This window comes from Nelumbo nucifera, chromosome 3 (assembly GCF_055504915.1).
Source record: "Nelumbo nucifera cultivar China Antique chromosome 3, China Antique-T2T, whole genome shotgun sequence".
NCBI classification, from domain to species: Eukaryota; Viridiplantae; Streptophyta; class Magnoliopsida; order Proteales; family Nelumbonaceae; genus Nelumbo; species Nelumbo nucifera.
The window spans coordinates 60,756,585-60,783,893 of NC_142651.1; the positions used below are offsets into that span (position 1 = coordinate 60,756,585).

Genomic DNA, 27,309 nt, shown 5'->3' on the forward strand with positions numbered 1-27,309 from the left:
CAAATTTGTATTTTTTTTTTTGTAATGTAATAGAATGTTGCACTATAAGTCTATAATGCAGCCAGGACAAAACGACATAGGAAAAACCAAAAATCTTTCTTGGTCGGCTTGACATGAACCCCCACAAGGTAATTATGAGGTTTTGGTCAACATGCAACCAAACTCATTTCCTTTATTTTACTACAAATTCACAACCCATTAGGCATTATCCATGTCTACAGTCTATTTCTCCCTTCACATGATTCTTTGAGACATTAACAGGAAGGAACTTAGATATGGAATCCCAAACCCTAGTCATTCCTTATTGTCTTTTTTATTTTTTTCTTAGAAAAACGAAGTGGTTGGCATAACAGTGGGCGGCAACAGGTACCATGTTAACTGTGTAATGTGATATGTTTGAATTGCTGTGTTATGGATATGGTAGAATATGGAATCCAAAACTAGGGGTGAGCAAAAAAATCCAAAAAATTGAATTAATAAAAAAATTGATTGAAATTGAATAAAAAAATTGATTAATTGAATTGATCAATTTGGTTTTAGTTTGATGTTTTTAAAAAACCGAAGGTATTGGTTCGACTCAGTTAATCAATATAGAAAATTGGTAGTTAACCGAACCGATTGGTATACATATATTTTTATATATTATAAATTAATAAATATGCATTATATATATAAATATATAAATATATAAATATAATTTTTATTATATATTTTATAATATATATTGTTAAAATTAAAAAGACAAAAAACTGACGAACCGAACCGACGATTAACCAAACCGGTCAATCGGTTGATCGATAAGTTTTGGTTTGGTTTCAATTACCGATTTTCCGAAAACCAATACTACCGATTCAGTTACAAAAATGCCCTCGAACCGTGAACACCCCTACCCAAAACCCTCTCTCTCTCTTTCTCTCTCCAGACCTGCATCATAAACAAAATAATGATGTAAGTGCCTAGTTGTAGGTCTATTGATAAAAAGAAATTAAAGTCACCTGTTTATACTTTTGGAAAGGTCCGTCGGGATACTTTATACCATTTCTTTTTTTCTTAGGCTATGTTTGGTTTGAAGGAAAAGGTAGGGAAAGACAAGAAAATCTATACAAAGTTTGTAAAAGTTTTTTTACCTTTCTTTTCTCTACCTTTTCCTTCAAACCAAACAAACCTTAAGGAAAAATTAATATAAAATGCCATCTTCATAAACTTATAACAGAGATCTGCTAAAAGGCTCATAGTATAAAAAATCACTAAATTAACAGAACTTCAATATTATGATAAGAGCTTCACACGTTTATGCATGCATTCCACTGCATAAACATAATAAAACCGTATGGTGCCAAGATGCATTTCTCATTGGCCCCTTTGTATTTTTTATTCTGATATCCTCCTTTTTCAGCCTTTATGAGTAATTCTTGGGGTGGCAGATTTCACCAAAAAAAAGTCATCAAACAATTGTACCATGCTGGTACAGCCTAAGAGAATGGCACTTGAAAACCCATTTCAAGTTGTAAATCCCACCAACCCCACCACGGTGTGCACACATTATCACAAAACTCATTGTCATTGAAGTCATTTTCAATCTGCTTCTCATCCTTAGGTTTCTTTTCCATTGAATATTTTTTATTAACATCAGTGTTTAGAAATGGAAGATTGCACCACATGCCCCATAGGTCCCCCCTAAGCCGCCCTTGTAGTGAAGACCTCACACTGCTTCTGTCCTTTCCTTATCCACCAGTTTCAAGCTATCAACATCAAATTATCAAAACACCACCAGATAAGTACAGCATTGAGTCCCTCAAGGGGTGGGTGTGGGACTCTATTGTGATTTGTCATTTCTGGCTTTGTAGTTTTGTTTTTGTTTTTCCATCTAACAAAGCAGTTTTTATTCGTTAAAACAACAAGGAAAAAGAAAGAAAGAAAGAAGATGCAACCAGTCTGACAGACAACGCATTTCATCTTCTCATTGCCCACAAGTACCCAACACGCTGCTTTTATTCCTCCATGCACGCCTCTTTCTTTCCCCTTTTTGGATTGCAAAGGTTTTAGGGGCGCTGATTAGCTGATTACTTGTTTGGTTGACGATTTTCGGGGCGCCCAGCCCCGGAGTAAAGCATAAAGGTGTGTTCAGTCATCAGTGTTTCGATTTTGTTTTTCTAATTATTTAGTTTTTTTTTTTTTTTGGTTTTTCTATCATTCCAAGTTAGTTTTCTTGTTTTTATTTTCTGGGTTTTCAGGAAAATGTATTCTGGGATTCATTCGCTTGATGGGAGCGTTGGCCATGAAGATTTACAGGGATCTCTTGAAGGCACTAATCTCCCTGGTGATGCTTGTCTGGTTCTTACTACCGATCCCAAGCCTCGCCTAAGATGGACTGCTGAGCTCCATGAGAGATTCGTAGATGCTGTTACTCAACTGGGTGGCCCTGACAGTGAGTATTGTTCATCTTGCCTGTGTTGTTGATTTTCTCTAATTTCATTATTGTTCTTTTGTTCTTGATGAAATGGCTTGAATTTCTTATTCTTTCCTCTCTCTCTCTCTCTCTCTCTCTTGATTATGTTTATACTTTTGTTTCTATTGTTCACAATGTAGCTTCTTGGGTTCCCCCCGCCTTCTCTATCTATCTATGTAGCTATTTCTCTGTCTTTTTCTTCCTTTTTCTTTTTACTTTTTAAAGTTGTGATGATGTCAAGGAAACAAGTGCTTATGGTGGGAATCATCTTCTTTTTCTTTTACTTTTGATGGATCACCATGACTTTGAGCACTGATGTTCTGAATTTTACTGATTAAGGGGCGTGCCTTTTCTTTTCCTGTTGTGGGTGATTAAATTGATTAAATAGAACGGAATGACGAAACGGGGTTTATGTAGCCGACCTCATATAGTTGGGATAATGCTTCGGTGATGATGATGACCTTTGTGGATACAATTTACTATTGTTATCGAGGACTCTTCCTGGATGGTGGTTATGTTATCATGTCATGCATCTGTCATCTGTGCTGTTTGAGTTATTACGGGCTTAAGGCCTCTATGTCTTTCATCATCTCGTGGTACCTATTTTTCATGTTCACTGTGCAGTTTTTTTCGTTTAGAAACAAATACTGGAATGATGAACTTTCCAAAGCCAAAGGATCCATTTTTTCATTCTTCTCTTTTTTGGATGGTAACAGAACTAATGATTGAAATGTTTTGGTTTATTCTGTTAAACTCTACAAGAGCATCTTACTCTGCTTCCTCACTTTTCTGTCCTTATTCTCCCTGTTTGATCATGTGTGTCCTTACTTTTCATTTGATGTATGCTTGCAATTGGTTGTCTTGGGATCATGTAGGTGTCTATGGTGTTTACAAAAAAATACTGTAGCACTTGAACTTTTGAAACTAAACAATCCATTTGTTTCTTTTTTCTCATTCTTGGGCAGTGACAAATTAATGATTCAAAATATTTTGTTTACTTAGCTAAACTCTAGCTCTACAAGAGTGTCTTACTGTGCTTCCTCACTTAAGTTTCTCTCCTTACTCTTCCCACATGATTATGTGCATCCATCAGTAAGAGCGAGTCCTTATGTTTCACTTGATTATGAATGCTTGCAATTGGCTGTTGAAGTCTTGAAGAATCACATAGGTGTCTTTCAGTGCCTCTAGTGTGTCTTTTACAATGATGGATTTCACCAAAGAGAAATTGGGAAACAAAAAATGTAATTAAGATGGTGGCTCCAATAAATCCTGATTCTCTTGCGTAGGTAATCTAACTGTATAAAAGCAGAACAACTATTCTTCTGTCTTCACCTTTGAAGAATATTGTAATATCTTTCAGTTATTTATAAAAAAAAGAGTATTCCAATTTCCAACACTAGGTAAATATTCTTGAAGCATGTCTGTGTTTTAATCACAGCCTGAGGTATAATTCTGATTAAGACACATAGTAAGTGTTTACTCTTTTTATGTGTTTGACTTGGACACAGAGCAAATAAATAAAAGCATTTCTTGAATTCCTCCAATTTCTCCACTACTTTAAATTCTGATCTGATATGCACTAAATACTGTGATGTGATATTTAATCTATCTATTGTGAACTGGCAGATATCATATCAGAAAAGGATAGGGTTTTCAAAATCTAATCAATTCAAGTCATGCTGTAAACCAAGTATTGCCTCTTTCTTGAAGCTGGAGGGGCTTCAGGGGAAGCCTGCTTAGATGGCTGGCAGAGCCTTGAGAGCCTGTTCAGATCACTTGGGAAGAAAGAGGTAATATGCATCTTTTCAAAGCAAACCCTGACATTTTCCAAACAAATGCTTCTTGGAGATGCCAAAAGAGAAAAGAAAAGTAATGATAATGCGAAAGCTTGGAAATGTCAAAATGTTCCCATTATTTTTACCATCTTCCACTATTTGAAAACTTTGAGTTGTCACTTGATAGCATTTAGTCAACTGCTATTTAGCAACTTTGGAGATATGACCTCTTAAACAACTTTTAGGAAACAATTAATGTGGAAGCTACTTATCATATCTGCTCACCTATCATAAAATAGTGTTGTAATGCATGAAAATAAAATCTTTCACATTTGCTTTGTGATAGCATTAAGTAAGCTGTCACCTCATGGCTATTTTGGGTATCATTGAGATTGGTTATGATGCAACCTCTTAAGCCAATATGTGGAACACTTGGATAGATGGAAGAAGACACGTTGGCAGATGATATATTGGGTTTAAAGAAAGTGGTGGTGGATGCAGATGGAAAACTTTGCGATAGACTAAGGATTTTGGATGCATGTTTAGAGGGGATATTCCATGGAGGTGGTTAGGCGAGAACGAGGAGAGTCAATTTCTAAAGAGGAGGGTTGAGATTTCTGAAAGTGGGAAGGTGAACAATCATTCAGTTGGGGGTGGGACAAAGGTTGAAGATGAAGGCAAGTGTGGAATTTTAAAGGATTCAGGGGTGAAACCAGGGGAAGATTTTAATAGTTGGGTGGTAAAGTGATGGTTTTGGGGAATAGCAATGGTCGGGCCAAGTGTAAAACTTTTAAAAATTTTGGAGTGGGCTTTGCTGGTGGACCAGGCCTCTTCTTGTCTTTCTCCTCATATGTGTTTCTTACGTAGGGATAGTGTAGAGACTCTCTCACATTTACTAATATTTTGTTCCTTTGCACAATGTATTTGGGAGATTTTTTTAGGTTGGATTGGTTTGAAGGTGGGTTACTTAGGCTAAGGCTATGGATTTCTTCCCACCCCTTGTTTCGCAAGTGCATTTGCAAATGAATTGGCACATCTTTTTACCCACTGCAATCTCACTTCCATTCCTTGAGTTAGTCACTTCTATTGTCCTTGTTCATTGATATATGCCCGCATGCCCTCATCTTCCTTCCTTAACCATCCTATTACCACTTTTGAATCTCCTTCAATGACCAACCTATTGATACTTAGTTCCTTATCCCTTTCACACCCTCTATCAAAGCCAAAATTTCTGCTCTCAGTGAATTCCCAACACCAATTGGATTAGAAAATAAAGCTAAGACCGAGCCTTCCTCCAACCTAAAAACACTAGCAATCCCTGAAGGCCTTGGGTTACCTTCACTGCTGCTATCAAAATTTAGCTTGATAAAACCTGGACAAGGTGGAGACCAAATAGGGTGAACAACATGCTTCACTGCTTCTCTCCTTTTTAGCAAAAATTCTTTGGTTTCTTTCCTCCCAAATTGTCCAATAAACCACTGCCCTTGTACACCTCCACAATATTCTTCCCCTCTTCTTTGTCCAACTACCGATTTGGTGGGGGAATCCACCTGAAACCTAAGAGAGAAAGAAACCTAACCGAAATAGAAAAAACAAAGGGGTAGGATATTAACAAGTGGTAACAAGACTCACCATTGACTTTACAAAGAATACGCTAGTTAGGAGACATGCACCAAAAAGGCTTCTTTCTTTGAATTTCATCACAAGTGTTAATTCTTTCCAAGACTGTTTCCTAGCAAAGTGCCCCGACCCTTGGTGGAACTGGTTTCCCCCAAACCTCTTTAACAGGAAAAGAAAGTCCAAGACTAGAAGAAGGTTGTGTTAGGGCTTTGAAGAAGGATATACAAGTACAGGAGCCAAAGGGGGAGGGTGTCCAAATCCAAGAGTCCACCTTAGGGGGATCCAAGAAAACCTTTTGAATTATTTGATCAAAGCTGAAACATTGTCCACCTTTGATTCTCTTAGTCCTCATCTAAACCCCAAGTCCGAATTAAGCTTAAGCCCCAACCTAGAAGAAGACAAGAAAGTAGAAACAGGCTCATTTTTGTAGCTAGAAAGGGAATATAAAGAAGGGAATTGATCTTTAAGTGGTAAATCCCCCATCCAAACATGTTCCCAAAATCTTACCAAATTCCTAGACCACAAGTTATGCCTAATAAAGGGTAGGAAAGATGGAAGGATGGCATGAATAGCTTTCTAAGGTGCTGCACTAGTTGCTTGAGCCAAAACTCCTGCATCCCAACCATTAGCTGCCAACCTATGGATGATTAAAATCATCTTTGTCCATAGTTTATCCTTATCCATCGATAATCTCTACAACCAATTTTCTAGTAGAGCCATATTCCTCTTTTGAATATTCCTAATCCCTAAACCACAAGATCCCCTACTTCTACTTACCACTTCACATATTCCTTTCCAGGTTCCCACAAGAAATCCCTCATTAACTTCTCTAGGCTTCTACATATCCTTATAGGAATCTTGAAGACTGTAGGAAGTAGATAGGCAAATTGGCTAGGGTTGATTTGATCAAATCCTTAGAAAGAGAGATAATTCCTTTTCCAAGAGGTTAACCTTTTTGTAAACCTGTCCACCACTAGGTTCCAAAAATTCACATTTCTTGGGTTTCCTCCCAAGGGAATCCTAGATAATTCATTGGTCACTGGGAAACTTCACAGCCCAAATTGTTGCACACTCTAACACCTCTCTTTCATCCATATTGATACCCACCACACAACTCTTATTGAAATTAATTTTCGGATTTGACATCTTCTTAAACACTTGAATCACCACTTTCAAATTCCTCACCCAATTCGTATCATCTCCCTCACAAAATAAAATGGTGTCATTAGAAAATTGCAAATGGGTAATAGGCACTCTCTCCCTTTCCACTCTCCAACTTCTCACCAAACCCCTCAAATCTGCTCTCTTGATTAGGATGCCTAGTACATCAACTACTAAGGTGAATAATGAGATAAATGGTCTCCTTGTCTAATTCCTCTAATAGTTGGAAAGTGGTCAACAACTGTACTATTTACTAAAATTGAATAGGGACAAGTACTTGTGCAGCCTTTAATCCACTTACACCACTTATCTCCAAATCCAAAATTGCTCATCACTTCCAATAGGAAATTCCAGTCCGCCAAATCATATGCTTTCTCCAAATCAAGCTTACATATTACACCTTTCTTTTCAATTCTTTTCATCTCCTCCACTCTCATTGGCAATGAGGATTTGGTTAGTGATCTGCCTATTCATAACAAAAACTCCTTGATTTGGGGAGATAATGGAAGGAAGAATTGATTTAATTCTCCAAGACAGCTCCTTAGCTATGATTTTATACAAGCTATTAACCAAGCTGATGGGTCTAAAATCCTTAGGCTGTATTGCCCCAACCTTTTTTGGGATCAAAGCAATAAAGGTGGAGTTTAAGCCTGGATTTATTACCCCTCTACTAAAGAATCTGTTAGACACCCTTAGAATATCCTCTTTTAAGATGTCCCAACAGCCCTGGTAAAGAGCCATTGAAAACCTATCCGGACCTGGCGCTTAAGCTTTATCTGTCGAAAAAAGTTCCTTTAACTTCTCTAAGTCCACACACACTTAAACACAAGTTGCAAACATTTGCATCAAGACAACAATGCTATTAGACCAACTTTTTTTTATTAGTAGAAATATAATTTTTTCAATGAAACTTAAGGTTTACAAATAGATGGGTGTAGGATTCACCCCAATAGTGCATGAGTTCATGGTTCTACCCAAAACAAATGTTGTCTTACAACCCCTTGTTTTGCCCAATGATGCCCAACAATGCATGAGTTCAAGAACAATCATCCCATTTGCTATTCTTCTCACCCACTTAAAGGTCACATTTAGCCCCCTTCGTAAGTTCTCAATCTCCCTAAATTTATGTTGGAGTACCCATGGGATTTGGGTATTACAACTTGTCTAGGAAATGACTACTTGAGGGTCCCCTTCCACTTCTAAATTGTGGAGCCCAAGTTGTTTAGCAAGTTTTAATCCCTGCAATAAGCTAACCAATTCTGTTGTTAGTGCATCACCATACTCCAGTGGTCTTGAATACAAAGCCACCACTCTTCCTTTTGAGTTCCTGAAGACTTCCCCTATCCCAGCCAGTCCTAAATTTCCCAGTGTTTTAAAAGGCATGGGAGGCATGGCGCCCCAAAATCCCCCGAGGCGTATGCCACAGGCGTTGACACCTCTGAGGCGTACGCCTCAGGTGCAATAGGTGTACGCCTCGTACACTTTTTTTCATGAGGCGTGCTAGAGGCGTATGCCTCATGCACCTCATGCACACCCCATGTAAAAAGACAGAAAAACAAAGAAAAACGAAAAAAAAAGGAAAGGAAAGGAAAGGAAAGAAAGGGAAGGGAAAGAAAAAGAAAGAAAAGAAAAGGAAAAGGAAGGAAAGAAAAGATTTTTATTAACTAGTGATATGCATCTTTATTCTTCTTAATATAAAAGTTTTTTATTAAAAATAAAGAAAAATGAGATCCTCCTTCTTCTTCTCCCTCCTCCTTCTTCCTTCTCACCCCCTCCTCTTAAGTATGCTTACGCCTCTTACGTTCTGAACTATGCCTCACACCTCTAGGTAGTGGAATGCCTCACGTCACGCCTCCGTGTTTTAAAACATTGAAATTGCTAACAAATCTTCCATCAAAATTGAGTTTTAGAAAGATAGAAGCAGGGGGGTCCATTGCATAATCGCCTTTCCTTTTTTTGAGCTGAGTGTGCCACTTCTTTCCAAGATCTAAAAATGTCATTCAGAGAGAAGTTGTGGAATCCTCCAATGTTTTCACCCAATGTGCAACCTTTATTTTGATCATTGAAAATTCTTCTATTCCTCTCTTCCCAAATGGTCCAAACCCAGCTGCCCTCATTGCTTTTCAAAGCACTTTTCCTCGGGTTGCTTCATTGAATTAGGATCAAAGAGATCCCCCACATCCTGAGGGGGAGTCCACCTGCACCCAAATAAAGAGCAAATATGCTTTCAAATACAAAGCACAAAGGAACAGGAAATAAAGAGATGGGATATAGTTTCACCACTGTCCTTGCATAAGAAACACATATATGAGGGAAAAGACTCTTATTCACCACTGTCCTTGCATAAGAAACCTTTATTTTGCAGGAAAAGACTACCCAACAAAGAGCTTGAACTTTAGGAGGAATAGGCTTGCTCCAAATTTCTTTCACTGGGAAGTTAACCCCTAAGGTATTAGGCTGTATTAAAAAATTGAAGAATGAAGCACAAGTGAATTCACCCATAGGGGAGATTGACTACACTCTAGTGTCTTCCAAAGAATAGTCCAAAAAAAACCAACTCCAGTCTAATCAAAGTAGGGTGAAAGATTTTCATTCCAAATCCCTAAGGGTTCTTCTAGATCCAAATTCCAAAGTCCCAACTCAATCCCGAATCAGAGAAAACCACAAACTTTGAGATAGGTTCAGACTTGTAATTGGACAATGCATAGAGCAAAGGGAACTGGAGTTTTAAAGGGATATCATCCAACCACAGATCCTCCCAAAACAAAATTTTTAGCCCATTCCCCACATCATAACAAATAAGGTTGAGGAAAGAATGATATACCTCAATCAATTGTGTGCCCTCTGTGGTCACCGCCACCCCTGGGGTTTTTGAAGTTAAACTTCGATGGGAGTAGTGAAGGAAACCTGAGACCATCAGGTGTTGGAGGTGTAATCAGAGATGAAAGTGGGAAGGTGGTTGCATTATACTCAGGTCCCATTGGGTTGGGTGATTCTCTTAGAGCTGAACTGTTTGCTTTGTTAGTAGGGCTAAGGAAAGCAAAGGAGCTGAACATCCAAAAATTGATTATTGAAGGAGATTCACGGCTAGTGTTAAATTGGTTAAGGTAGGGTAATAGTTTTTGGATCTATGCTAATGAGAGAAGAGAGGTTAAGTGGTTGCTGAGGGGAGTGGAAATCCAGGTTCATTGGGTGAAAAGAACTGCAAATGCCTTTGCTGATAACTTGGCAAAACAGGGGGTGGGTAGGGGTCAATTGTTTTGGGCAATTTTGTAATCTTCTTGTTGTTTTAGGGGAGAGTTAAGTCTTTTTATCTCTTCTTGAAATATTGTATGTATTCTTGATTTCTCTTAATAAAATTGAATTCTGTTATTGATAAAAAAGAGAAGGATATACCTCTTGAATTTCCTTATAAGATGAGACAAAGGTTGTATTGGAGGCTACCTTTGCATCACAGCCATTGTCCAACATTCCATGTATGCTTCTGATCACCCTATGCTAGAGCCTATCTCTTTCCAGAGGGAATCTCCAATGCCATTACCCTAAAAGATCTAAATTCTTCTAAATGAAGTTCCCTAACCCTAATCCCCCCTTCTCTTTAGGTTTGCTGACTTGCTCCCATTTCACCAAGTGATCTCTCTTCTCTTCCCCCAGTTCTCAAAGGAAATCCCTCGTAATCTTTTCAAGTTGCCTAGCAATTTTAACAAGGATGCAGAAAGTAGAGAAAATAAATTGGAAGATTTTCCATAGTGGCCTTAATCAATGTTATTCGAAATATAATTTCTTTTCCATGTTGCCAACTTCTTGGAAAATCTCTCCACTAGTTTCTAGAACCTCTCAGATCTTGGGTTTCCACCCAAAGGGAGACCTAAGTATTCTATGGGCCAACTCCACTTCACAGCCTAGCACCTCAACTAATACACAAATAGTCTCTTCTTGCACATTTAACCCACAATGCAACTTTTCCTTAAATTGATCCTTAAAGTTAGAGATACTCTCAAACGACCATCCCCTTCTTGAAGCCACTTGCATACGGATTTCTGTCTCCAAGAGATTCTTCTTTATATAAGAGATCTTCCAACTCCACCTTCAATTTCCATCTCTCCTCTCTTTCCTCTTCACTTCTCTCTTTGAGCTTCTTTTTGGTCTAGGGCCTCAATTTTGGAGGAGATTTTATTTTGAGCTTCTTTAATTCTTCCAAAGTGGTCCTTGTTCCAATCCTTAATCTTCCCTTTTAAAGATTTTAGCTTTCTCATGAATCTAACACCTTTCTTTTAGCTTCTTCAATTCTTCCGAAGTGGTCCTTGTTCCAATCCTTAATCTTCCTTTTTAAAGTTTTTAGCTTTCTCATGAATTTTACATCTTTCTTTTTGCTCCTCGGTCTCTCCTCCTCCCACCAAGCCTTAACCCTTTCCTTGAAAGAGGGGACCTCCAGCCACATATTCTCAAAGCAAAAAGGTGATGATCCACCATACATCAAGTACTGACCTAAACAGATGGGACAGTGATCTGAAGTTACCTAGGCAAAGTTCTTGCTGTTTAGTTCTTTTTTTTCCCATAACACCTCCTAGTCAACCGAGAACAAAAATCTATCAAGTTTGGAACAAATTGTATTGGCTTGAAAATTTGACCAGGTAAACTCTGCTTGTAGCAAGGATGGTTCTTTCTGTTCAAAAAACTATTAAGTTATTGAATTTCCTCATACTAAGGGTGTAGCCCTGATCTGGATTGTTTGTTTCCCTCGAGAATCGAAGAACATTGAAATCCCCAGCGAGACACCAAGGCCCCTCTCACAGACCTCTTAACTGCACTTAACTCTTCCCAAAAGTGATCTCTTTCTCTGTAGGAATTAGGGCTGTACACATTGGTCATCACCCATTCCTTCCCATCACTAATTCTTTTGAACTTGGTTGAGACCTCCCTATGAGTTCCTCCAGGCATTTCGCTTCCTCGTTTCTCCATATTGTTAGAGTTCCACTGCTATTAGAACTCATTACTGTACTTACTATTCACCAGAATTGTTGGATCACTTGTTTCTTGCATTCAGCAATTAGGGACACTCAAGAACAACCGAGGGAGACTATCCCACATCAGTACAAGAGATCAAGTCCTGTTGTGCACTCCCTTGAACCATTGCAGGCCTCAACAGATCACCACCAAGGATTATCCAGTTTGAACCAGTGAGAAAACTTCCTTTTCTGCACTGTCAATCCCTCTACATGCTACGATCACTGGAGGAACCACCCAGAACTAATAAACCTTGGTCTTATGACCAAGAAAGAATAAATGAGAAGAGAGAAGAAGAGTTGACCAGATAAAAAACTATAATCCTTCAACCTGCAGAATTGATGGATCAAGAAATCTTGTAGACAAAAAAATCTATTCTCTTCTAAAAGAAGAGTTAGAGAACAGAGAAGCACATAAGAAGAAGAGAATGACAAAGAAAGTAAGAGACAAAAAGCATTTTGTCTTGGGTGTATGGTGGTGCCCACTCTAATTTTATTAAGAGCATTATAATAAAAAGTGAATGAACATAGCTACCCTTGTGCCTAAAAGTTACATTATATTGCACCTTATGACAGATATGTTACAACTTTGACATATACTTTAGCTGTAGGAGACTATGCGACGTATGATCAATTTCTTTTTAAGTGTTTGCATATCTATCCAGGTCTAGTTGAACTTAAGAGAACTTAACTGTTATAATTTGGTGGGCTAGAGAGTGGTTAGTGCTTTTCTGAGGAAATGGAATGTGGATATAGATTGTTTGCAGGAGACTAAGAAACAGGATATGGAAGTGGATTTTATGAGAAGCATTTGGGTTCCTAGGCCCTGCAATTGGATTTATTTACTGACAGTGGGACGGTGGGGGGAGTTGTTATTATTTGGGACATTGATCAGATCAATGTGAAGCAAAAGGAAGTGGGTCATTTCTCTGTCTATTTGTTTTGTTTTGTTTTTTTTTTTTGGATAAGTAGAAGTAAGTATTTATTAAAGAGCAATAAAAATAGGCAGTACAAGCATCCCCACAGAGAGGCATGAGGTGCTACCTCACACAACAAGCAAATTACAGTTGACAATTACAACTGAGCCCAATACAGATTATCCCTATTTACCCCTTGTTTAGCTAACACATCTGCCATAGCATTAGCCGTTCTCCTGACGTGAAGTTTCTCAAATTCATTTTTCTGGTTAGCCATTTAAATTTCTTCATCCCATCCCTAAATCACCAGGCTATACTTATAGACTTTGGATCCTTCAGCCATCCTACCACCAATTTTGAGTCCTCTTCAATCTCCACATTTGTCAAGCTCAAGTCACTTGTGATCTGTATCCCCTTCAAAGCAGCAATCAGTTCCACCCTAATGGAATCCCCCACTCCCACTGGACAAGTGAATAATGCAATGATATTTCTGTCTCTATTTTCTCGGTTGTGGTAGGGAGGGGGGTGTCAAATTGATGCTTGTCTCAATTTATGGCCTAATGTGGATAGCCCGAGACATTTAATGTGGAAAGAATTGGATGATCTAAGGGGAAGATGGAGATGACCATGAATGTTGGGGGGGAACTTCAACACTATAAAGTTTCCACATGAAAAGAAAGGGGAATCCATAAGAAACGGGGCTGTTAGGCTGTTAGCTAATTTTGTGAACAGGTGGGAATTGGTAGCCTTGCTGTTCCTTGGTGCAAATTTTACATGGACCAACAACCAGAAGAACCCCACTTTAGCTTTGTTGGACAAGTTTTTGGTGTCTACTGATATGGAGGAGTTGGTGCCCAAATTAGCTCAAGAGGCATTGCCAGGACCCCTATCTGATCATTCTCCTATCATTTTGGATTTTAGGGGGACCAATTTTAAGCTTCCTTCATTAGGTTTGAATGTTTATGGTTGGAGGAAGATTTTGTTGACCAATTAAGGATGTGATAGGGGGGAATTACACTATAGGCACTGTCAACTTCATCATGGAAATGAAATTGAAGGAACTAAAAAATAATATAAAAAAATGGAGGTAGAATACTTTAATAGCTGTTGAGACTTGGAAGTCAGTGTGTTTGAAATTCATGGTTGAGGTAGATAGAACTGAGGAAGTGGGAGTGGTCAAGAAAGGAGAAAAGAAATTGACAGGATGAAGTCTACCAAAATTTCCATTGCTTGGTAAGAATGAGGAGACAAATCATTACAAATTTATGTAAGTACCTCTATTTTTTTATTTAATAAAAGTTTGGGGCTGGAGAGGGAGTGCGATTGACTCTTCTCCTCCTCCTCCTCCTGCTTCTTCTCTCTTCACTTTCTCTCATAGTCTTTCTTTTGCTGTTTTTACTGATAAAACAAAAGAATTAGTTACTGGATAGTTTTCTTCTAAGGAAACAAGAGTGTCAAGGTGTATGAGAGGGAAAGTGAGGAGAAAAGGAAGATGTCTGAAGTGGAAAGATTAAAAATTGATGTTGAGAACAGTATAGATTTTATGCTGATAAGAAAAACAACATTGATTTCATTAGTAGAAGCTAGAGGAGGAAAGGGGCAAAATAAGAGAAAGTCAAAGTTTGTGGGTTAATCAACACATTGGAATGAAGATTATTTGCTGGAACGTGAGAGGTTTAGTTGAGTGCGAGGAAAAGGAGAGTCATCAAGGACTTACTAAGAAAGGAGAAACTCGACATTATTATGTCTCAAGAGTCAATATTAACAGAGTTGGATAGACGTTGGACAATAAGTGCATGGAGATCTAGGGGTATTACTTGTGCTTTAGTCTATTCATGGGGTATTGTTACTTTGTGGAATAATGAGGTGTTGGAATGTGTGGAAGAGCTAATTAGGAGATTTACAGTATCGGTCAAATTTAAAAATTTGGGCGATGGCTTTATTTGGGTGTTAATAAATATTTATGGACCTAATTCTTATAGGGAGATGAGTGTTGTTAGAGCTCTATGTAATTCTTGGTGTTTGGGAGGGAACTTCAATGTCATTAGGTCTCCCATGGAAAAAATAAACTGCACCTGCAAATAACTACAAGTATGAGAATTTTCAATTCTTCCATTAGCTCCTATAATCTTTAGGAGATTCCTCTACTTCAGGCCAGCTTTACTTGGTCCAACTTCCAAACCAATCCGTCTTGCTTGAAATTAGACAGAATTTTCACTTTAGATTAGGAGGATCATTGGGTTGGGTTGATGGCTAGAGCCTTACCTAGGGTAACTTGAGACCTTTTATTTTATAGTAAAAAGGAAAAAAAAGGGTAAGTTCAAACCATTATCCAATCAAGTTAGGTCAAGAAGAGGTAGTAGGAGGTCCTACCCCCTTTAATTTGAGAACATGTGGCTAATCCATCCAGATTTTTAATTCAAAAAGTGGAAGATTTTTTGAAGGAGGAGTTGGTTGGACCCAAACGGAAGGGGTTTAGGTTTCATAAGAGGCTACAAAAGTTAAGATTTAAAAGTTAGAATAAAGGAATAGAATAGGGTTCACTTAGGGTGATTAGAGGAGAAAAAGAGAGTATAGCAGCTCAAATTGAGTTGCTGGACAATAAGCCATCTCAAGAAATTCTTTCTAAGGAGGAGAAAGCACAAATGTGTTAACTAAAGAAGGATTTAGAGGAATCTCTCTTAAGGGAAGAAATTTGTTGGAGGCTGAAGTCTAGGTACAAATGGATAAATGAAGGTGTTGGCAACATGGTATTTTCATATTATGGACAATGGGAGAAGGAAAAAGAATTTTATTGCAAAATTAGTAAGAGAGGGAGAAGAGGTCAGAAATCAGAAGGAAATTGTAAATATCTTTTTAGAGCACTTTAAATTAATTTATAAAAGGCCTGAGGAGATTTGTATGGAAGTAGAGGGTTTAGATTTGGCTCGTTTTGGACAAAGATTCTAGATTGCTATTGAAAAGGAGTTTTGAGGCTGAAGAAAAAAAAATGCTATTTTCTCAATGGAGATCAAAGGCTCCAGGCCCAAATGGCTTTACCATGGCTTTCTATTAAGATTGTTGGGAGATCATTAAAGATGATCTTGTGGAAGTTTTTGATGAACTCTTTGAGAGGAAAAAAATAGAGACTGCAAGTCCAAGGGAGCTTAGGCCAATTAGTTTGGTGAACAATGTTTATAAGATAATTGTTAAAGTGCTTTCTCTAAGAGTCAAGAGTGTAATCCCATCCATTTCCATACCAAATCAAGGAACTTTTGTTTAGGATAGGCAAATTGTTGATCAAATTTTGATTTCCAATGAATGTTGGAGGAAAAAAGGAGGTTTGTAGGTAGAGGAATTGTTTGTAAATTGGATGTTGAGAAATCCTATGATCTTGTGGACTAGTTTTTTTCTAATAGAGGTTTAGAGTAAATGTGGATTTGGGAAAAAAGGGTGCAAATGGATTTATGGATGTTTACAAACTTGTCATTTTTCAGTCCTGGTCAATGGTGTAATTTAGGATTACCCCCCCTCTTATAGAGGTCTTAGGCAAGGGAACCCACAATCCACTTTCCTTTTCACTCTAATTGTGGATGTGCTTAGTAGGTTGATCTCTAGAACTGATAGGGAAGGGATGTTTAGGGGTTGGATAATTGGAAGGACTAATGTTGTGGTTACTCACCTCTAATTCGTTGATGATATTATAATCTTCAATGATGGGAGCGATTTAAGGTATGTGAGGAGATTGAGATTGTTGCTTAAGTTGTTTGAGTCATTGTCAAACTCAAGAATAAATTTTGAAAAGAGTTTTGTAGCTAGGGTAAATTTGGAGTATGAATTAGGTGCAGTAGTAGAGGTGTTTGGGTGTACTGTGAGGTTTGACCTATGAACCTAGGTCTTCCTTTGGGAGGCAACCCAAGGAGTGATGACTTTGGATCCTTGTCTTGGAAAAAATATGAGAAAAGATTAGTAGCCTGGAAATGTAACTACATCTTGTTGGGCGGAAGGATAACTTTGATTAAGTTTACTTTGGCCAACCTTCCCTTGACCTATCAGTTTTTGGTAGTGGATAGAAAATTGGAGAAGTTAATGATGCATTTTTTGTGGAAGATAGGGGAAAGAAAGAAAGATCATTTGGTGAAATAGGAAACAATTTGTAGGAGCAAGGAACAAGGAGATTTATGAATAAAGAATGTTACGTTTAAGAATTAAGCTCTATTAGGAAAATGGTTGTGAAGGTTGCCTTTGTAGAATGAAAAGTTATGGCGCAAGGTGGTAAAAACTAATAGGCATATATGGATTGTTGGCAAATGGCTGGGATGTTGGTGTATCTCCTCAAGCTACCTTGCTCTCTCCTTGGAAAGCTATTCATGCGGTTCTTCATCAATTCTCAAGTTGTATCTAGTATGATATCTATTATGGGAATAACATTTTGTTTTGGGAAGACCTTTCGGTGGGTGAGGTGCCTCTTAAAGATGCTTTCCCTTCTCTTTATATGGTTTCACGTTTTAAAAAAGAGCTTATTTCTAAATTTTGTTCCTTATCCGATGGGATAGCCTGGGGTTTGGCTTTTAGAAGAGGGTTGAGCGAGGCTCAAGCATGATAGATCCCTCTAAGTTTGATGACAGGATTTGGACTCCCAATACAAAAGGTATTTTCTCTTGTGCTTATTTTCTTTTTAGCCTTATGTCACAGATTAATACCCCCTCTTCCAAATTATTAAACAATGCTAAGAAACTAAGGTTACAGACAAAAGAATACATTCTGAAGTTGTCCTGTAAACGTTAAGATTCAAAACTTAATGATAGAATGAGATAGGTAAACTGATAAGGTAATATATTTCATTAAGTCAGATTATTAAATCAGATTTGTTGAAAGTCTTTGAGGAGTTTCATGAGAGGGGTGCCTAGACCAGAAGCCTCAATACTACTTTTATTTATCTATTATTTTAAACAAGTAGGGTAATATATTTCATTAAATAAAAGCCAAAAATATACAACTAGCTCATGTACACAGATGCTATACAGTAGGATTTTACAAAATAAAGAGGCAAGAAGTGAGTGTATGATGAAGAAAACAAAGATCAAGTGTCAAAATTCTATCAAATGTCTTGGCTAGGAGGATGAAAATATTAGGGAATTCATAATCTCCAATTCTAAAGGTGCTTTTGTGGGTAACCGACAGATCTTGGATGGAGTTTTCATTTCCAATGAGCTCATTTATTTGAAATTGAGGAGTGGAGCAGCTGGTATTTATGCAAAGTGGATATGGAAAAAGCATACAATCATGCGAATTGGTGTTTCTTGGACTATGTGCTTATGAGAATGAATTTTGGGTCCAAGTGGTCCAACCGGATTAAGATTTGTATCACTATCCCCCTCTTTTCCATTCTTATTAATGGGAGCACTCATGGGTCCTTTGTGAACTCAAGGGGACCCATTGTCTCCCTTTCTTATTTATCTGCATCACTGAGGCCTTGAGGTTGGTGACTTGGGAGGCGGTGGAACCATTGAAGGTAATATGCTCGATGGTTTCAAAACATAAAGGATGGAGGGTGGAGTGGCTTTAATACAATTTTTTGATAACACTTTATTGCTCTGTAACAATTCTATAGAGGAGCTGGAGATTTTGAGAGGGGTGCTAATTTGGTTTGAGATGGTTTCGACCTTTCTGGTTTGAAAATCAATTTGAATAAGAGCGAGATTATGGCTGTGGGGCAGTGTGGAAGTCCAAGAATTAGTTGAAATTCCGGGTTGCAAAATTGGTAAGCTTGCTACTAAGTACCTTGGTCTCTCTCTTGGACCAAAGTGTATCTCAAAGTCTATTTGGGACCTTGTTTTAGAAAGAATAATAAAAGATTATCATCTTGGAAGGCTAAATATTTATCCAAGGGTGTTCTTTCCTCTTTGCCAACCAATTATCTATCTTTGTTTCCCATTCCATCCAAGGTGGTGAGAAGTGTGGAGAGGAAAATGCAAGATTTTTATAGAGTGGCTGGAAGGAAGATTCCAAGATTCATCAAGTCAATTGGGAGAAAATTTGTAGGCCTAAAGAAAATGGGGGATGGGGATTAGGAAGATTAAGGAAAGCAATATCTCCCTTCTTGGAAAATGGCTGTGGAAATTTGATGATCAGAATGAGAGGCCTTTGGAAGGAAGTAGGGGTGTAAACGGATTGAATTCGAATCGAATAAGGCAATATCCGAATTCGAATCGAATAAGGCAATCTGATACTTGACGGATATTGAAAATCAATATTCGAATTCGAATTTGATTAAATATTTGAATATTCGATTTGATTTGATTTGAATTCACCAATTAAGTTTTATTTATATAAAGTATATAAATTATTTATATAATTTAATTATTATATATAAATTATATAAAACATTTAAATATTTTATATATTATATATAAGAATTAAATTATTGGTCGAATTCGAATATCTGTTGAATCAAATCAGGTCATATCCGAATTCGACCAATTATGATATTCGAATTATCCCAATTCGATTCGATTATGCCGAATCTCGGATTCGAAATCGGATTTTTGAATACCATTGACACCCCTAGAAGGAAGTGATTGAAGCCAAGCATGGCAGGAAAGAGTTGGGTTGGATAACTAGGGAGATGACTTCCTCCTATGGGTGTGCTCTTTGGAGAGGGATCAGCAAAGCTCATGCAGAGTTCTCAAAGTGATAAAATTTGGCATTGGGGATGGAAGTAGAGTTGGATTTTGGTCTGATAGTTGATGTAATGACAGCCCCTTGAAGGATATTCCTGCAGCTGTTCAGAATTGCAAGCAACAGGAATGCCCCTGTGAAGGACAAACTATGAAATGTGAAATAATAATCTAGTGTAGAGGCCTGCTTTTAGAAGGAACTTAAATGATTGGGAGCTTCCTGGTTTGATGGATCTTCTTCAAATGCTGAGTAGGATTACAATTGACCCTACTCAAGGAGATAAGAGATTATGGAGATAGGAGAAATCAAGAGGTTCTCTGTTAGATTTATATTCCATGGTAGCAGGTGGGGAGGTAGGTTCTTTCCCAGAAGGTCTAATTTGGCAATCCCACGTGCCATCAAAAATGTCTTTTTCTGGTGTGGACAGTAGCACTAAATTCCTGTTTAACCCAAGATAACCTGATCAGGAGGGGCATGGGGCTGATAAATGATTTCTGCTCATTATGCAATGCAGGAATGGAAAGCACTAATCATATATTCATCCATTGTAGGATTGCTGAAATCCTTTGGCAGTGGGTGAGAAACATTTTTGGTGTGATATTTTGTAATCCAGAATATGTGGAAGCCTTTATCAAGTGTTGGAAGATCAAGGGTCTTGAGAAAGAAGGATATACAGAAAATTGCTTTCTCTGCTGTTTTCTGGACCTTGTAGATGGAAAGGAATTCCATGATCTTTAAAAAGAAAGTTGAATCAGATGACTGTGTTAGCTAAGTTGAAGGCCAGAATTATTTCTTGGGCAGGTGTGAATAGAGCTTTTTATAAAGTTTCATATGATACTTTTTTTTTTTGGTAAAAGATTTCTTTTTGTAAATCCTGAAAGGACCTGAATTATAAGGCTGTTTTGGTTGAGAGCTGCATGTATATCCTGTATACAGGCCCTTGTCTACAATGATCTTTGTTGATTAATGGATACCTATAATTTACCTTTTTCAAAAAAAAAAGACTTGTCAGAAAAACAAGACGACTTTTGGGTGGGCAAGTCATTCTTTTAGAGGTTGTTGTGTATAAGAGCATATTTAACATGAATACATATTTGATCAATCTTTTACTGTATTATATTTATTTGATTGAACTTTTTGCCATGTCATTGTTCTTGTTCTGAAATTTACACAAACTTCCCCGTATCATATTTATGCCATATACATATTTACTTTGTTCTCCCATATTTCTTTGTGTCATCATCATCCATATCTGATTATCATAATTCATGGTAATGGTATATTCTGATCTGGTCGGAGATGAAGACTCCATTAGGCAACAATTATGCTTTGATACAGGGTTCCCTTGAGGGAGTAGGGAAGATCTCTCTCTCTCTCTCACTCACTCTGAGTAGAGACCTTGACTTGGCTAGTGACATTGGAATAATTTTAACCTTGGGCTAAAAGACAATTTATTTGGGCAAGTGGTGTATATTGTGCAGTAAATGTGTAGATGGCATAAGTGACACGCGGAGCTTCTTTCTCCTTGTCTTCCAAGTGAACACAAAATTCCAAAATCTCCATCTTTGAAGTTCCTATTGAAGATTGACTAAAATATAGGCTTGAGCATAGATGCCGAATCCCATGGAGATCATCCAGATGCAGTCACTTCATTTGCTATTTTTAAGGAAACATGGATAGAATGAAGAAGGTTATTTGTGGGTGTGGTGAGACTGCTTCCTAGGGTATGTATGGATGTTGTCCATGCATTAAGGATATAGAAGTATTTGTATCAGAAGACAATTGGGTGAAAGTTTTTAGGAAGTGATGATATACTATATATTTATTGTATATCTTTTTACTTTTTTGGGATGCAATTTATCTTGAACTCTTATAACTCCCTTTACCTGTAAGCATCAATAAAGTTAATTTCTCACTTACAAAAAAGGAAGATGGTTTGGGCATACTGGAGCCTATTTCCATCTTGATTTCAGAAACGAGTTGCTGAACTTAATCATATTAACCCTTTTTTTGATCTTTTTGGTTCTATTAATTTTAGCCATCCCACTCGAGTCCTGCATCATTCCCAACATTATATTGTTACCCTGGTTCTGATTAATGTTTCTTCAGATCAACAATAATAGGAGCCTTTTATATAAAATTGCTTAGTTCCCCTTATAATTTGACCAGTCTTTTTAAGTTGATTCCCATTCTTTCCCTATTTGTTTTGCAGAAGCAACACCTAAGACTATCATGAGAACAATGGGTGTAAAGGGTCTCACCCTGTATCACTTGAAGTCTCATCTACAGGTCTGTTTCTCTGCATTGCCTATCTTGGAAACTGTTTCCCTTTTGTTTCAGAGAGCATAAAGATGATGAATTTTATTCTTGATTGTTAGAATATTTAATTATAACATCATTCTAATAGATTTTATTTTTTCCATATTTATGTATTTCCTTTTCCCCACTATGGTTGTCAGCATCTAGATAAATTTGCAAGGCTAAGAACTAACTTTAGGTGTATTCATAAATAGAATTGTTTTCTGCAAGTGCTTATACTTCATTCTTTTGTTAGAAATATCGATTGGGGAAGCAATCCTGCAAGGAATTTAGTGACAGCTCCAAAGATGGTATACATCTTTTTTCTCTTTCTGAAGTACAGAAGTTTGTGCACTCACCTCTATGTATGGTTATACCTTAATGTTGACATTTTTTCTACTTGCTCATGATCTTGAATGGAAACTTCAAATTGAAATGTCTACGAGCTATATTTTGCTGAATGGATTATTTTTGTTTCCAATTGCCTGCTTCTGTTATGGCTTTGCCTTCCTTTCCCCAGGAACCACATCATGTGGGTTATGCTGGCTAAACAAAATGTTCACTCATTCTGTAATATTGCATGGGTTTACAGCTTCTTGTGTAGCAGAAAGCCAGGGTACTGTTTCATCATCTTCATCAGCATCATCAAGAATGATGCCTCAAGACTTGAATGAGTATGTTATGATTCTCTGTTTCATACTTACTACCATCTTATCTACCTTCTCCTCTTCCATTACTTGCAATATTTTGGCAGTGGTTACCAGGTTACGGAGGCATTGAGAGTCCAAATGGAAGTCCAAAGAAGACTGCATGAACAGCTAGAGGTAGGTAGTCTTTGTTTCCCCCACTTTTCACAACACATTCTAATGGTGATTTTCCTGACACCAGGTCCAACGCCATCTTCATCTTCGGATTGAAGCACAGGGCAAGTACCTGCAGTCCATACTTGAGAAAGCCTGCAAAGCTCTCAATGAACAGGCAGTTGTATCAGCTGGGCTTGAAGCTACTAGGCAAGAGCTCTCTGAACTGGCAATCAAGGTCTCAAATGACTGTCTGGGTGTGGTTCCACTTGATACCATCAAAATGCCTACCTTGTCTGAGCTTGCTGCAACTCTTGAAGAGAAATCTGCTTCTAGTGGGCCAGCTCAGGTTGGTGATTGCTCGGTTAACAGCTGCCTGACATCGACTGGGAGCTCAGTATCACCAATATGTATGGGTTCACAGGCTGCGGCAATGAAAAAAAGGCCAAGACCCATGTTTGGAGGTGGAGATTCACTATCATGGGAGAGTGGCATGCGGCAAGATGTTGAATGGATGATGACTAGTATTCGATGAAAGGTAGGAACAGCCCCACAAGGAAAAAAGGGTAGTAGTTCCTTGGTGATTGATCTAACTGAGCCTTCTATTATGCCAACTGTAACATCAACGGTCTGTATATTCTCTGAACAGATCCTTGTACTTTTTTTTGATCAGTAAAAGAGATTTCGTTATAAATTTAGAAAGATACAGAAATGATTAACCTCGGCCCCCGGCTACCCCACTAGAATTTAGAGTTTGCCAACTATCGACTTTTAATTATCCAGCCTTACAACTGAGCCCAGAAACAATGTTCCCTGTTAACACCCTGTTTTGCTAGCTAATCTGCAAAGCCATTTGCCGCTCTTGGAGTCCACTGTATTAACAACTGCATGTCCTTGGAAAAGCATTTAAACTTCTTAATTTCTTTTCTATAGAGCCAGGGAGTCTTTTCATTTTGCTTTAACCAGCTTATGACCACTTTGGAATCGCTTCCACAACCAGTTTTCTCACTCTCAAATCCACAGCCTTTTGCATCCCAAAAACCACTGCTTTTAGTTCAGCTCAGATGTAGTGGAGTCTCCCCCTTCCAATAGGGCCTGAGAACAACCCCACCACAGCCCCTTTGTCATTTCTTATCACCCCTCCTTGTACTTGGGAAACACTTCTCACTTGCAATGAAGTGGCATGCTTTCATTTTCAAGTCCAGCATATGGGAGGCTTGTGAATCTGTGATTGCCAAAGGGCCCTTCATCTGGGAGCTTGCGTTTTAATTATTGGATTGGTTGGTGTTAGATTTGAATCGGTGCATGTGCAAGGGAGCTTTGCTAGCAAGTAGGGGTGTCAATCAATCGGTTTGAATTGGACTGATCAAATTGATCCAAATCTTATCAAATTGGATTTGGACGGTCCATTATAATTATTGGATTGGGCCAATCCAAAATAAATTGATTCATATTATTATTGGTTTGAATTGGATCTAAACCAAATTTCCAATAATCTGATCATGACAATAAACCTTGTCCAATTTGAAATGGATCAAAACTGAATTTGGCATAAAATTACATTTAAGAAAATAATTTTACGAAAAAGCTTTTACAAAAGTACTTTTATGAAATGTACTTTTACAAAAACACTTTTACGAAAGCATTTTTACAAAAAATACTTTTACGAAAGCACTTTTACAAAAATACTTTTATAAAAGCATTTTTATAGAACTAATTTTATGAAAGCACTTTTACAAAAGTACTTTTATGAAAACACTTTTCTCAAAGTACTTTTACACGAAAGCACTTTTATGAAATCACTTTTACAAAAGAATTTTTTTTTATCAATAACAATAAGCTTTATTAATGAATAAGTTTTGTGAAACTTCAATTAGAGAAGGGGGGAGGTAAACTAACTATCTTGACTCCCCAACAACAAAAGAACAAAAAAAGAAGCTAAAAATTAGCCCAAAATCGAGATTCCTTAAATGCCCCTTGCTTGGCTAACCCATCAACCATTGAGTTAGCACTTCTCTTCACACAGCTATACTTCACCTCAATATCTCTACTCAGCCATTTAAATTTCTTCTTTTCATTGTTGTAGTTCCACAAACCATTGTTGTCTCCCTTTAGCCACCTAATCACCACCTCCGACTCCCCTTCAAGGACCAAGCGTATGATGTTTAATTCTCTTGCTCTTTGGATTCCTTCTAGAACTGTTAGAATCTTAGCCCTAAGAGAGTCACCCTCTCCAATTAGGCCTGACAACATAGCAGTAATAACCCCATCCTCATTCCTAAACACTCCCCCAATCCCAGAAGGCCTTGGATTCCTTAAGCTACTATCATCAAAATTCAGTTTTATGAATCTAGAGGGAGGGGGGGACCAAGAGGGCCCAGGAGTCCTCTTACATTGAGCAGAGGTAGCTATCTCTTTCCACTTTCTCGATAAGTCGGTCCTGGAAAATTCTAAGAATAACTCCAAAGGTTTCAGCTAGTGAGCTACCCTTAAGTGTATCAGTTCTAATAAGTTTTCTGTGGTTCTTTCCTTGTCTGAAAAGATTCGTGAGTTTCTCTCTTCCCATGCGGACCAACACACTGCCGCCTTAATGCTTCTCCACATAATCTTTCATATTTTCTTAGGCCATCTAAATAATGAAGGAGAGAACAAACTTTGCACACTCACAGAGGGATTCCAAGTACATTCAAAAAGGGAGAAAGCCCACTCCTAAACAGTTTTAGTAACTGGACAAGTAACCATAAGGTGGTAACCTGTTTCCCTATCAACTTTGCAAAGACTACACCTATTGGGAAATGAACAAAAAATGGGTCTCTTTCTCTGAAGCAATTCATTTGTGTTAAATTCTTTCCAGGAAAGCTTCCCAACAAAAACTACCAACCTGATGAGGAATGGGTTTGCTCCAAATCTCTTTAATAGGGAAGGATAACCCAAGAGGAGCAGGAGGCTGAATTAAAGTCTCAAAAAATGAAGCACAAGAAAAGGAACCAGAGGAGGATGGGGTCCAAAATCTGGTGTCTTCCTTACTAGGGTCCAAGAAAACATTTTCAAAGATGATTAGCAGAGACGAAATACAACCCATGTTTGTACCTTAATTGCCATTCTCAGGCCCAAGTTCCACCCAAAACCATAAATAGATTCTGAAGGAACTAAGAAGGATGAGATGGGTTCATTTTTCAAATATGACAAAGCATACAAAGAGGGAAATTGGTCCATCAGGGGTAAGTCCCCAACCCAAGGTCGCTCCCAAAATTTTATTCAATTACCAGAGTTCAGACCATACCTGATCCAAGGGGAGAAAACTGGAAGCAAATCATGAATGGCTTTCCAAGGGGAAGGAGCCCTTACCATAATTCTTGGATCCCAGTCATTCTCTTCTAGCCCAATTATGCTAGCCACTATCTTCATCCACAATTTGTCCCTTTCTAGTAGGAACCTCCACAATCATTTCCCCAACAATGCCATATTTCTTTTCCTAATATTCCCAATCCCTAGCCCTCCTAGCTTCTTACTTCTAGTTACCACCTCTCAACTCACTTTGTGATCCTTCTTCTCCCCTCCTGGTTCCCACAAAAAATCTCTTATTAATTTTTCCACGTTATTGGAGACCTTTGTGGGAATCTTAAACACTGCTGATAGGAAGTAAACAGGAATGTTAGCTAGGGTAGACCTAATCAAAGTGATTCTCCCCCCTAAGGAGAGATAATTTTTCCTACAAGAAGTAAGCATTTTCTCAAATCTCTCCACTTTTACAAAAGAACATTTACAGAAGTACTTTTATAAAAGCACTTTTACGAAATCACTTTTATGGAAGTACTTTTATAAAAGCACTTTTATTAAGGAACTTTTACGGAAGTAGTTTTACGAAAGCATTTTGACATACTTTTATGAAAGCACTTTTATAAAAGCACTTCTACAAAAGTACTTTTATGAAGTACTTTCATAAAATTGCATTTGTAAAAGCACTTCTGCGAAAGTGCTTTTTTAATGCCAAAAGGGTATATTTTTTGTAATTTTCAGATTTTCTTCATTTTAATGTATTTTTGTAATTTTTATATGTTCTGTTTTTATATATAATTTTTGATATTTCATCTGGTTTGGATTGGATCCGACCCAGTCCATTTACATTTTAATGGATTGAATTGGATTTGGTTTGTGTTGGATTTGGACTGGATTGGATCCAACCATCTGTAAGTAGACTCACATTGGACTGGATCGGGTTGGACTAAATCTAGTCCAATTGATACCTTTACTAGTAAGTGGATGCCAGTCAGGCCTCCCACTCTAAACGTGAGGGATTGTGTCTATACAAGAGACTAAGGTGGCGTTTGATAAATTTGAAATCTAAAATCTGAAAAGTTAAAAGGATATTAAAAGTGTCTAAAATCTGAAAAGAGCTATGATGCTTTTCTACTTTTTAGAGGCTTTGAATAGATAAGGTTGTCTGTGTTGGATCAACCCTTTAGCATCTGAAGTTCCCTAATTTTACTATTTTAACCCTAGAACAGACTATTTGATAATTTTGAGTTCAATTTGCACTATTTCATATCAAATCATTTATGAAATTCAAAATAATATTGAAATAATACAAATAATAAATAATAAATAACACAATTAAAATTA

General features: G+C 37.6%; 1 protein-coding gene across 4 annotated transcripts; it reads left to right on the forward strand.

Annotated features, from left to right (window-relative positions):
• The first annotated feature begins 1,688 nt into the window (after nucleotides 1-1,688).
• Nucleotides 1,689-23,380, forward strand: LOC104602198 (protein PHR1-LIKE 3-like). Of its 4 annotated transcripts, none has more exons than XM_010265807.3 (7): nucleotides 1,689-2,118; nucleotides 2,235-2,428; nucleotides 21,801-21,877; nucleotides 22,143-22,197; nucleotides 22,407-22,560; nucleotides 22,641-22,710; nucleotides 22,775-23,380. In XM_010265807.3, the coding sequence occupies exons 2-7, from the start codon at nucleotides 2,239-2,241 to the stop codon at nucleotides 23,219-23,221; spliced, it is 993 nt and encodes a 330-aa protein (XP_010264109.1). In that variant the 5' UTR covers nucleotides 1,689-2,118; nucleotides 2,235-2,238; the 3' UTR covers nucleotides 23,222-23,380. The 4 variants fall into 4 exon arrangements, with proteins under 4 accessions (XP_010264109.1, XP_010264110.1, XP_088757970.1 ...); XM_010265808.3 differs by having other exon boundaries at nucleotides 1,742-2,118; nucleotides 22,479-22,560; XM_088901844.1 differs by lacking the exon at nucleotides 1,689-2,118 and adding an exon at nucleotides 4,076-4,239 and having other exon boundaries at nucleotides 2,290-2,428.
• The last annotated feature ends 3,929 nt before the right edge of the window (nucleotides 23,381-27,309 follow it).

Bases quoted from the DNA above. Each gene is read 5' to 3' on its own strand.
- LOC104602198 (XM_010265807.3), top strand. From the start codon at position 2,239: ATGTATTCTGGGATTCATTCGCTTGATGGGAGCGTTGGCCATGAAGAT. The intron at 22,561-22,640 runs GTATGTTATGAT...ATATTTTGGCAG, and splicing joins ATGCCTCAAGACTTGAATGA to TGGTTACCAGGTTACGGAGG. The intron at 22,711-22,774 runs GTAGGTAGTCTT...TCCTGACACCAG, and splicing joins GACTGCATGAACAGCTAGAG to GTCCAACGCCATCTTCATCT.